We start from the raw sequence: 13,105 nt of genomic DNA on the forward strand, positions 1-13,105 counted from the left end.
CTGGGGGCAGCGGGGAGGAAAGAAGAATGTGCCCAAGCAAGATTGTAAGATCAGGAACGAACCTGAGGACGAAGGCTTGGGAAGCACCTCCACTGAGAGGGTGGAAGAAGCAGCTTAAAGGGGGAGAAGGCGGCAAAGAACAAGAAAGAAAATGAGAAGAGTGAAATGTTCTAAAAACCACAGAGGAGTTTCCAGAAGACAGCGGTGTAAGGTTAAGCAGTACGAGTCCAGGAGGACCAGCTGGGAAGTAGTTACAGAGGTGTCAGGCAGCGAGCTAAGCCCCAGCAGAGTAGTTTCCAAACATCCTAGTGGTGAGTCTAATCCAGTTTGCAGATATTTTTCTGTAAAAAGCTAGATAGTAAATGTTTTAGGGTTTCAGAGCTAATTGGTCTCTGTGGCAACTACTCTGTTCTGCCAGAATAGCAGGAAAGCAGCCGTAGACAGTATGTAAGTGAAGCACGGCTGTGTTCCAATAAAACTTTATTTATGGGAACAGGTGCCAGCCAGATTTGGACCAAGGGCTGCAGTTTTCCAAAACCACAGCACCCTCTACTATTCCTCCTGGGAAAGAACTGCTCTCAGATTCTGGCACTGGACACAGTAATCTCTCCTCGAGCACCAGTCCCTTGTTGGTAAAATTCTACCACTCGTCGATTTAATCCTGTATACATTTTCCCTAACTGTGAACATACAGGAATTTTGAATCATTACCAATGGAAATGTTAGAAAAGAGAGAGGCCTGGATATTAGTAAGAGTTAAAAAAAAAAAAAAAAGAAAATAAAGAGTAGAGTAGTGGAGGTTTTTAAATGATAGTCATGAATAAAAATTAAAAGGACAAAAGAAACCGAGGCCTTAAAAAATGTACTTTAGAACCCATTAGGAGACAGGAAATACTAATTTCTCTAAATTCTGGTGACATCTGGTATTAGGTTTCCATGGAGGGAAATACGGGTAGTTGATTCTGTGCATTAAGGAGCATTTTTTTTTTTTTTCTGGACCACTGCTTTAATACTAGCTTGCACCTGGCGGGCAAAAATACGCACAGTAGGAAAACATTTCCCTTTCCATTCAGGGCTCCTAAAGCCACTGACTTATCCGAGTTTCCTAGAATCAAAGGTTTCTACCTCACATTAGATGGTAAAGGAAGACCTTCCTGAGAAGGTAGGAGCACGTTTTAAAATATGATAGACTAGGCCCTGGCCAGTTGGCTCCATGGTAGAGAGTGAGCCCAGCCTGTGGATGTCCCAGGTTTGATTCCCGGTCAGGGCACACAGGAGAAGCAACCATCTGTTTTTCCACCCCTCCCCTTCTCGCTTCTCTCTCTCTCTCTCTCTCTCTCTCTCTCTCTCCTTCTCCCTCCCTTCTTGCAGCCATGGCTCGACTGGAGTGAGTTGGCCTGGGTGCTGAGGATGGCGCCATGGCTTCGGCCTCAGGTACTAAAAAATTGATCTGGTTGCAACAGAGCAACAGCCCCAGATGGGCAGAGCATCGCCCCCTAGTGGGCTTGCCGGGTGGATCCCAGTGGGGGGCGCATGCGGGAGTCTGTCTCTGTCTCCCCTCCTCTCACTAAATAAAAAAATAATAATAATAATAATAAAAGAATAATAAATAAAAATAAAATATGATAGACTAAAGGGATTAAATAAAATTTATCCCCAGGCTTTTAATTTTAAGTATCAATTTCACTGGGTTCCTTGAACCACAGTGGAACCTGAAAGTGAGATAATTTAGTCATGGGTCAGATGAAGGGGGGGGGAGCAAAGGCTTTATTTACTATGCACAAACACTGAACAAAGAAAATTTTTTTAATTCTCATGTGATTACTGTAGGGGAGTCTGAAATGTTACCGCAAACAAGGAACAGAAAAGTAGAAATTAATTGAATAGTACCCATTACTAATTAAACATTTGTAAGATGTTATTAATATTCTCTGTATTCAATATTATTTCCCTTGTCCTTTTATTTAATGAACATACTACTTGGAAGACCTTTCACTAGTTCACTATCATTCCCAACTTCAACCTAAATTTTCCTTTTTAAGTGCTAAATTCTTCAAACTTGACTTTTCCTACTACATGGAGTTTTAGAATAGAATCTTTACTTTTGATTAAAAAAAAAAGAAAAAAAAAAGAATCACTGTATTCAAAATGCAACTCCACTAAATGGAACCATCTAAAAAGATGAGCAGGAGGTGGTTTTGTGGACTGTGCTTCTCTACTTCCCTCTTAGAGATTACAAGGAGGTAATAACATGGTCTTCAGGCTTCTCCTATCCTCGCCCTCAGTTCTTACTACCTCCCGCCCCTAGACGCTGGCAACCAGGAGCCTGAACATCATCACTGCCTTTCTCCCGGGGAAAAATGGGCAAGATGCACTTGAACTGGCTTCTAAATATACAAATGGACCTACAACTGGATTCTCCAGAGTCTTCAGTGTCTACCCAATATGTTCAAAGTACACAAAGTCAGAATATAGTAATTTTCCATCATGAGACAGGAATAGGAGAAAATAAAAATGCTCTTTTTGGCCTGACCTGTGGTGGCGCAGTGGGATAAAGCATCAATCTGGAACACTGAGGTCGCCAGTTCAAAACCCTGGACTTGCCTGGTCAAGGCATATATGGGAAGTTGATGCTTCCTGTTCCTCCTCCTTCTCTCTCTCTCTCTCCTCTTTGAAAACTGAATAAATAAAGTCTTTAAAAAAAAAATTTAAAAAAAAATGCTCTTTTTGGTTATAAAAAATGAAGGCTTCCTTTACCGAATTCAGGGTTTCCCAACATTGTGAGATGCATTTTGTGAGTTAGGAGAAAGAGGACTGACATACAGATTTTTAATACAGACAGAAAGGTGTCTTGGGGAGTATTGTAACAACCTCCAAATGTAGAGAAAACGTCTAAAACTGGTGGAGATAAAGCTAATAAACTCCAAGGGTGACTCAAATCCTATTCACATGATTTTTAACATTTCTAACTCGTCAGAGTTAGAACAACTTTCCTACCTGATGAAGTGAAAGTGCCAATGACTGAATATTAACAGTATTTACGTACACTGCTCACAAAAGTTAGGGGATATTTCAAAATGAATATGAAGCGATTAAAAAAAAGGAGCATTTGATATGTCACTTGCTACTCAAGCATGATCATTGAGTTTGCATCTCACTTGCATAATCAAACAACTTTCTCTGACTTGTTTGCTTTTCTGACATTCTTGTTTAATAAAAAAAATCACCTGACCAGGCGGTGGCGCAGTGAATAGAGCGTCAGACTGGGATGCGGAGGACCCAGCTTCGAGACCCCAAGGTCACCAGCTTGAGCGCGGGCTCATCAGGTTTGAGCAAAAGCTCACCAGCTTGAGCCCAAGGTCGCTGGCTCAAGCAAGGGGTCACTCGGTCTGCTGTAGCCCCCGGGTCAAGGCATATATGAGAAATTAATCAATGAACAACTAAGGAACCACAACAAAGAATTGATGTTTCTCATCTCTCTCCCTTCCTGTCTGTCTGTCCCTATCTGTCCCTCTCTCTCTGACTCTCTGTCTCTGACACAAAACAAAACAAAAACAAAAAAAAAATCAAATGCTTTCTTTTTTTTTTATCGCTTCATATTCATTTTGAAATATCCCCTAATTTTTGTGAGCGGTATATTTCAATCCAATATTTCAGACTATGAACGAACCACTGACATAATTTCTTTATGCCTATCAAGACGGCAAATGACTGTTAGCCACACATACTAGCGTCTTAGGGGCCATGCTGGAAGAGTAAGTCATCTCCACATTGACACAAATCAAACAGAACTCATCGTTCCACAATCTCATTTCCCTAATGCACCAATAAAGGGTCTTCAAATGTCAATTTGAGGAAGTGCTTCCTTCTTTCTGGTTTCAATAAGCAAAAGAAATTAGCTTCTGACCATTCTTTTTAATTTCCCTTTCTTCCCAATTCTCTTCATAAATCAAACACAATTCTCATAAAACGGTTCAATTTTAATCTCCAAAATGGCAATACCTAAAGCTAAGAAATTTTAAATAAGCCTTGAATGATTCCATCTGAAGGAAATTAAAGAGGATGAAATCTATGAGGTGGCAGGCAAAAAGGGCCCCTGGCCTCTTAGTGACGGAGGACTGAAGACTTCCTTGCTATCCATTTGTTGCAGTGGGTTCCACTCATTTTTTTTTTTTTTTATTTTTTTTTTTACAGAGAGAGCGCGAGAGTCAGAGAGAGGGATAGACAGGGACAGACAGACAGGAACAGAGAGATGAGAAGCATCAATCATTAGTTTTCATTGCGCATTGCGACACCTTAGTTGTTCATTGATTGCTTTCTCATATGTGCCTTGACCGCAGGTTTTCAGCAGACCGAGTAACTCCTTGCTCGAGCCAGCGACCTTGGGTCCAAGCTGGTGAGCTTTTGCCCAAACCAGAGGAGCCCGCGCTCAAGCTGGCGACCTTGGGGTCTCGAACCTGGGTCCTCGGCATCCCAGTCCGACGCTCTATCCACCACGCCACCGCCTGGTCAGGCAGGTTCCACTAATTTTTAATCCCAAAGCACTTCTTCTAATCAACATAAGAGTTTTCCTTTATTAATCTTTGAAATTTCAAAGTTAACAACACTAAAAGCAAATTGAAAGTAATGGTCATTTTTATTTTTATTTTTTTTATTTTTATTATTATTTTTTTTGTATTTTTCTGAAGCTGGAAACAGGGAGAGACAGTCAGACAGACTCCCGCATGCGCCGACCGGGATCCACCCGGCACGCCCACCAGGGGGTGACGCTCTGCCCACCAGGGGGCGATGTTCTGCCCCTCCGGGGCGTCGCTCTGTTGCGACCAGAGCCACTCTAGTGCCTGGGGCAGTGGCCAAGGAGCCATCCCCAGCGCCCGGGCCATCTTTGCTCCAATGGAGCCTCGCTGCGGGAGGGGAAGAGAGAGACAGAGAGGAAGGAGAGGGGGAGGGGTGGAGAAGCAGATGGGCGCTTCTCCTGTGTGCCCTGGCCAGGAATCGAACCCGGGACCTCTTGCACGCCAGGCCGACGCTCTACCACTGAGCTAACCGGCCAGGGCCAGTAATGGTCATTTTTTAAAATGTCTGTTCAAATTACCTGGGTACCTTGGAGTTTTCCTCCCCTGGCTCTCTACCAGATGAAAATCTATAGTCCATACACACCAGGAGAAATAGTTTTGCCTCTCAAATAAGTCTTAAGTACAATAGAAGAGCAGTGGAAATCATCCTGAAAGGAAGAAGAGTGCCCTTCCTTTGCCCGTCCTGGTACCGCCTGCTCAAAATGAAAGCCGGAAGGAATGCCAGCCTACTGGCCGGGGCTCCAGCATACATTTTGGACCAGGAAGTAAATTTCAGAACGGAAGTCGGATGTTGAATGTCAGGAGAAAGATAGAAACCTAGGTCTCTGAGGACTCTGTGAAGCCAATGAGTAGGAAAAACCACTTTCTCTCCTGCGTTTCTCCTTTACTTTGTACTGCTGAATATTCACAACACTTCTGAACTACCGGAGACAGCATCAGATCCCACAGGTTAAGGGCTTAGTCCACAGGGCTGCCCACACCCCACTGTAGATGCCAAGCAGAAGTCCAGGTTGTCACCTGCGCAGAAGCGGATCACCTATAAATTGAAGATTCCCACAATCCCCACCCTGGGTTCAATTAATTTGCTACAGTGACTCACAGAACACAGGAAAACAGTTCACTTACTGTCCACCGGTGTATTACAGAGGATATGAAAAGGGCAGAGATTAACATTCAGATGGGTGAGATGTGTAAGGCAGGGTACTTGGGAAGGACTAAGGAGCTTCCACACCCCCTCCACACTGCCCCTCTCCCAGCACCACCGTCTGTCTGGTCAGCACCCCAGAAGTTCCCTGAACCCGTACCTTCGGGATTTTTATGGAGGCTTCATTAACTTAATTTCCAGCCACTCTCCCCTCTCGAGAAGTGGGTGGATGACCAGGCGGTGGCGCAGTGGATAGAGCATCGGACTGTGATGTAGAGAAGTGGGTGGAGGGAGGAGGGGACTGAAAATTTCAAGCCCCTCATTATGGTTTGGTATTTCTGGTGACCAGTCCCCATTCAAGAGCCACCCAGAGCTATATCACTGAAACAGAAGATGCTCCTAGTGCTCTTATCACTTAAGAATTTACAAGGAACTTAGCACCTGGCCTGTGGTGATGCAGTGGATAAAGCATTGACCTGGAATGCTGAGGTTGCTGGTTCGAAACCCTGGGCTTGCCTGGTTAAGGCACATACAGGAAGCAACTACTATGAGTTGATGCTTCCTGCTCCCCACCCCTTCTCTCTCTCCTCTCTCTAAAATCAACAAATAAAATATTTTTTAAAAAAACAAAACAAAAAGCCAAGGGTCTTAGCTGCTTTGTGTCAGAAACTAGGGGCAGAGACATATATACATATACAATATTATCTCACACTGAGCAAAAGGAAAGACTAAGTGGTCTTTAACGTGAAGGTCAGAGAAATTTTAATAACATGGAAAAATGCTTATGATTCAACATTAACAAAAATAAAAAGCATATAAACATAATTGAATCATATGTAAAAAAAAAAAACCTTCCCCTTCAATCCTCCCCCTAAAAATGATTAAATAGAAGTACTTCAAAATGTTCACAATGGTTGTATCAAAGTCCTCAAATTATAGGTAATTTCTTTCCTTGCTCCTTTGTATTTCTCTTCTGCAAAGTTTCCATAAATTAATGTGTAATACTTTTATAATCACAGATAAAAAGATCTAATAGTAAATGTTTGTTTTTTATTCTGAAAATTGTGGCCACATGGATACATTGGTCTATTTAAATATTAGCTACAGAGCTATTTCATGAATGTACAATAAACCCTTCTTAACAATGGCACGTTTCTCCAGTGTCAGGATAGAGCATGCTCACATCTGTAGAAAGAGGAATAATATTCAGTTTTGATATCCAAGAACGTGTGATGCAGGAAATTATTTCTGTGATTTTTAATTTCAAAAATGAGGCTTCAAGAATATTAATGTTATTGTTTAAACATGGAAAAGGATTAATTACTTCAATTTCCTACTAAATCTTCAATTTGGTTTAACAATGTGTCAGCAGAAACATCTGGTCACACTACTGAGAAAAGTCTACTGTCAAAGGTAGGCAGCGTTGTTGTATAGGACTGCATGACAAATAGCTGTCATGACAGAAATTGAAGCTAACACATATTTTTGCTGTTATCCAGAAGGAACTGCTTCTCAGCTCCACATACTCAAGTACCACTATATCTCTCGCCTCATATTTGAAATGAAACATTTTGACAAAGGATAAAGATCTGGAAAAAATAAACATCATATTTTCCCAGAGTAAAAAACAAAATGTTATCTTCTTCTACTTTGGGTTGCACTAGTTCATAAACAAGCTGAAACTCTTGAGATAAATCAAAATTCATTGTAAAGTTCAAGAAATTCTCTCTTCTTCAAATGCCTTTCCTTGTTCAGGTATACTAGAAGACTAATAAACAAGTAACACAACCGTATACGTGTTCTAATTAAAATATCTGAAATAGCACTTTTATTTAAAAGTTTTTATCTAAAAACTTAAATGATATCAGATTATATAAGTAACACGTTTAACCTCAGCTAATATAGTTACAGTATATACAACGTTTTAGTTTTGAGTATTAAACAATAAAACTGACCTTTCTTGATACTATCTACAATACCAATAATGCCAAATATTCAAAGGAAATAACATAGCTTAAATTAATTTCAAGAAAATTTTTTATTTAAAGAGCAACTTCCGGCCCTGGCCGGTTGGCTCAGTGGTAGAGCGTCGGCCTGGCGTGCAGAAGTCCTGGATTCGATTCCCGGCCAGGGCACACAGGAGAAGCGCCCATTTGCTTCTCCACCCCACCCCTCTCCTTCCTCTCTGTCTCTCTCTTCCCCTCCTGCAGCGAGGCTCCATTGGAGCAAAGATGGCCCGGGCGCTGGGGATGGCTCCTTGGCCTCTGCCCCAGGCGCTAGAGTGGCTCTGGTCGTGACAGAGCGACGCCCCGGAGGGGTAGAGCATCGCCCCCTGATGGGCAGAGCGTCGCCCCCTGGTGGGCGTGCCGGGTGGATCCCAGTCGGGCGCATGCGGGAGTCTGTCTGACTGTCTATCCTCATTTCCAGCTTCAGAAAAATACAAAATAATAATAATAATAATAATAATAATAATAATAAAAAAATAAAGAGCAACTTCCTACCACAAATCTTTCTTAAATGATAACATAAACAATACACGAATGAGAAACATAAACTCTAATTGCTACAAAATGCTTAGAAAGCACTTGCCCTAATCTGCAGGCAGGTAGTTTAAACAGCCCGACTTACATGGACACAATAATGGTATTATGTATAAGAAGCTCACAGGTTAGAAAATACTACAGAACTTCACATTACTGCATTACTATCAGTGAGTCAACCCAGAGTACTTACAAATGAATTAAATATGCAAAGGCTTGTATCTTCAAGATAAGAATTCACTTTGTGGAAAATTTGGCCAAAAGAGAAAAAGCAAGCTATTAAGCCACTCTGCTAATGCCTAGTTCTCACTTTCCACACTGACTCAGAACACAGTCAGATAACAGTCTCTGATGTGTCTGAGACTGCCAGCTCCTGCTGTCTACTCCCATCTAAATCCATTCTGATTTTTAGGCCATATATCTCCTACTTTTTGTCTCAGCAACAAGGGAAGAAAATACGGCTGAAGGCGAAGTCCAGAGACAACAAGATTTTAGGAACTGAAAAAGCGCCAAAACCAATAGCCTTATAAATAACCTAAGACAGATCAGAAACCAAAGTAATGACCATTTTATATTTTCTTTTTTATTTTTTAATTTTTCCATTGATTTTGGGGGGGGGGGAAGAGACAGAGAGAACAAGAGAAGGGGGGAAGGAGACAGAAAGAGAGAGAGAAGCATCAACTCGTTGTTCACTTAGTTGTCCATTTAGTTGTGCACTCATTAATTAACTGCTTCTCACAGGTGCCCTGACTGGGGGTCGAACCCATGAACCTGGTGTATGAGGTGACAGTTTATCCAGTAAGCCACCCAGCCAGGGCCTACTTTGCATTTCTTAAATAATGTCAGTGTTAACTGCCAAAACAGACATCGATTTAAGTTCTCCTGCATAAAAGAGGAAAAAAATCTAACCAGCTCTGGCGAGTCTCCACAAATTCCTTCATTTAGACAACATTTCTCGAATACCATGAAATGTGCTGTGCGAGACAGCATGTAGAATCAGACATGAGTGAGGAACCCAGGGGGAAAAGAGCTAGGAGAAAACAGAAGGAGCAAAGCGTTTGAGATACAGGACTTCGGATGGGAGAAGGGGCAGCAAATGCACGGCAGAGGCAGTGGGAAGCTGGGCCTTGAAGGTTGCAGGGAATTTCTACAAGTCGAAGAAATGGAGAGAAAGGACCATTCAGGCTCTGACAAGGTAATGAGAGCCTCAGAAAAAGTGCTGGCACACTGGCAGAAATGGCAGCATAAACAGGGAAATACCTCATTCCAGGGGAGCATCAGGAGCGATGACTACGGAAGTGTACACTGGCCAGAGGTTAGAAATGCCGAAGTTAATCACTGGGCAAAGGAGGAGAAGGAAGGTTTTCTGGGTCAGTGACTCCCATAACTGGCTGCATATCAAGTCACCTGGGTTGTTTAAAATACAGATTCTCAAATCCTAGTAGAAATAGGAAGTTGTAATTTTTTAAGCTCCTGTAGTGATTCTCATCTTCAGTCAGATTTGGGTACAGCGTGAAGAACTAACTACAGGGCAGAACCAAAGAGAACGATAAAGGGAAGAGAGAGAGAACTAACAGGAAATGCCACCGATTGGGACTTGAGGTTAATGGGAAAGAAGAACCAGAGGCTACTACAGGTCTGAAAGAAGAGGAAGCAAGAGAACACCTAAGAGGGGCCAAGTGTCTGCAGGAAAACACACCACATTTGGACATTCTGACGTTGAGTTCCTTGTCAAGTAAGAAATTTGATTCAAGACCTTCAGGAATATTAACTTCACATTTAAACATACACTGTATGTGGACCCCTCTTCCAGGGTTGCTATGACTGCTACTCTCTCCCCAAACATAAGAAGGACAGATATATGGCAGGGAGCTACAAACTTGAGAAGACCTCAACAAGGATTCAGTAAACAATAAAGGTTGAAAATTTATTTAGTCTTTAAAAAAAAAAGGAAAAGGAAACCTCTCTACTTCATTTTATTGTCTTTTAAAGATGTCATAGTTCTTACCTTTGCTGCCAAGGCGTTTAGACTGTCGAGGAATCTCTGCCAGAAGTCCTTGAAGAGCGGGCGGTCGATTTTCCTCAGGCTCTCTTTGGTGCTCGCATCCACGCTGACATAGAGCTGCGTCACTGGTTTGAGATTCCTTGTCGTTGGAAATCGAAAACAATAACCACATCAATAAAAAAATAATATAACGCCTATTTCAGGCTTTTTCTGATGTAAAACTTACAATCTGTACTATATGTGGTAACTAAACACTTCACTGGGTCTAAGGCTTCTACTTCTCCCAGAAAACTGAAACGAGTTTAATAAGGTGACAGAATAGGATGTCAGTTGATTATTTTTTAAAATGACTGAACACCATCCCTAATAAACTGAAAACATTCAATTACTTAACATCGACCCCTCTCAAACGGTAGGTTTTAGTGGAAAATAAACAAAACAAGATCTAGCTTTAGGCCTGGCACCATCAGCCCAGCACTATTAGAGGGAGCTCTCATTTAAGTTTCCCCATAAATGCTGTCACTAAAGACTCACACAGCTGAAATCTCACAGTCATGGCAGTGGGGGGTTCTGTGCTGATGGGCCACCTCCCATCATCAATTCACTGATGTACAATTTCTAAGGAACAAGAAACAACCCCATAAGTGCAAGCCTTCTTTGCAGGACATAAAGCCACACCAATGCCACTGAGAGCAGGGTGGGTTCAAAGCCGAGCCTGCATAGGCAAACAATGACCTATTCAGTGAGCTTCCAGCAATGCAGAGCTAGAACAACTGCAATCAAACACTTAAAAAGGACCACAACCCAGAAGAAAAATAAATGTTTCAGGTTCTTATTTTTCTTTGCCTTCTAATCAGTTTCCATGAATACTGCTCACTGTCCACTTCTCTCAACTTCACTGACTCATTTCATAATGTCATTCTTATCTACTAGATTTCTTGCCAGTTTTGTTTTATGCCCAGATTGTACTTTTTCCAAAGCCTCTCTGTTCTCCCTTCAAACGAGTCTCATAGTTCATTCTCTTCAATAATTTAGACCAGAAAGAAGAAAACTCCCCCTTAATAATCCTGTGACCAAATCCTCCCGCTATTAATTTTCTATATTCCACAATGTGTATTTACCCCAGAATGTTATTTATGCACTTTTTGTTTCAAAGCCTATGCATCTTTAAAAACAGAGCTATAATTCACATACCATAAAATTCACCATTGAAATGGCTTATGTGCTTTTTATAACTATCAGTATCAGCCTCATCAATATTGGAGTGGCAGGCCTTGAAAGACAGAAACTATATTTTTGTTCTTTTTTTTTTTTTTTTTTTTTTGTATTTTTCTGAAGCTGGAAATGGGGAGAGACAGTCAGACAGACTCCCGCATGCTCCCGACCGGGATCCACCCGGCACGCCCACCAGGGGTGACGCTCTGCCCACCAGGGGGCGATGCTCTGCCCCTCCGGGGCGTCGCTCTGCCGCAACCAGAGCCACTCTAGCGCCTGGGGCAGAGGCCAAGGAGCCATCCCCAGCACCCGGGCCATCTTTGCTCCAATGGAGCCTTGGCTGCAGGAGGTGAAGAGAGAGACAGAGAGAAAGGGAGGAGTGTGGAGAAGCACATGGGCGCTTCTCCTATGTGCCCTGGCCGGGAATCAAACCCGGGTCCCCCACACGCCAGGCCGACGCTCTACGGCTGAGCCAACCTGCCAGGGCCTTGTTCTTATCTATCCATATTGGCAGACACTGAAAGCTACTTTTTAGTTCATGTTGACTTCAGCTGAAAAAACTTTTAAGGGCAAGTAGGCCAAACAGATGATTGTGATGATCTGACTTAGTGACACATGGAAAAGTCAGAAGAGTCTAAACCCAAAGTTATTAAAAGTGGAGAAGTTCTGACCAAAGTTAAGAAAGAGGTGATTAAAATATTGGCAGATTCTCACTGCTTTAAACCCTCTCCCACACTGAGCTACACGGGGAATCCTTAAAAGTTCAGTGATGTGTCACTACTGAGCAAAAGACGTCATTTACTAAAAACGCACACCAATAACATACTGTAATGGCAGCAGGCTGTCTCATCACTATTTTGCAGGGTGCCTCTTTAACAACAAATAAGCTATGCTACCTCAACAGGACTTTATGTTTGACAAAAAATAAAAACAAAAATGATTGTCTTAATGAATACTGCTAGCCATCATCGTCTGATACTTATGGGACTTTGTCATAAAGTTGCCCAATGAAAAATGGGAACTGGCCTGACCTTTTCACTATGCCTCCATACAACTTAAGATTATGAACAGTAAATTCCAAAGGTCATGGTTATTTTACAAACCTCTGTCATTTGCAAAAAAGGAAGCCCTGGACACTGACAGTACCAATAAGGAATTTTTGTCAATAATAAATGTCTTAAGTGCTATAATTAAGGAAGTCTGTAGATCTCTTGCCAGGGAGCAGAGAAAGAATAGAGAAAAAGTCTCTGGGAATTAGAAAGCTCACTCAAAAGCAGTAAAAGAACCATGGAGAAATTTTCCAAGCTCAGGGGTCTAAGGCCTGCCTGGTACAGGCCTCTATTCCCCAGGACAGGCAATCAGGCTCCCACCATGGTCACCTGTCCATTCCATACAGAGAGAGCATCAGTTTAGCACCCCCAAAGCAAGAGAACATTCTATCCTTAAAATCATCCCAATAAAAAACTGTATCATAACAGGATATATAATCCTAAGCCCCAATACCCAGGAAAAATGTCCAATGAATTGTGATATAATTATTGTGACCTTACATTCTGTTAATTTTAAATTTGAGTTGAGAATGATCATATATAGAAATGCATTGTAGTCTGACCAGGCAGTGGCA

General features: G+C 42.0%; 1 protein-coding gene across 3 annotated transcripts in view; it reads right to left on the reverse strand.

Annotated features, from left to right (window-relative positions):
* Nucleotides 1–13,105, reverse strand: part of LOC136403579 (S-adenosyl-L-methionine-dependent tRNA 4-demethylwyosine synthase TYW1) — a 204,900-nt gene that overhangs the window by 54,935 nt on the left and 136,860 nt on the right. For 2 of the 3 annotated variants that reach the window (XM_066382466.1, XM_066382465.1), the window contains exon 13: nt 10,270–10,405. In XM_066382466.1, the coding sequence (XP_066238563.1) occupies nt 10,270–10,405 (136 nt within the window). Of the gene's footprint in view, nt 1–6,775; nt 6,907–10,269; nt 10,406–13,105 lie in introns of those variants that run through there. The other variant, XM_066382467.1, reaches the window with a different exon arrangement.

The sequence above is a fragment of the Saccopteryx leptura genome, chromosome 4, assembly GCF_036850995.1.
Source record: "Saccopteryx leptura isolate mSacLep1 chromosome 4, mSacLep1_pri_phased_curated, whole genome shotgun sequence".
Lineage (NCBI taxonomy): Eukaryota > Metazoa > Chordata > Mammalia > Chiroptera > Emballonuridae > Saccopteryx > Saccopteryx leptura.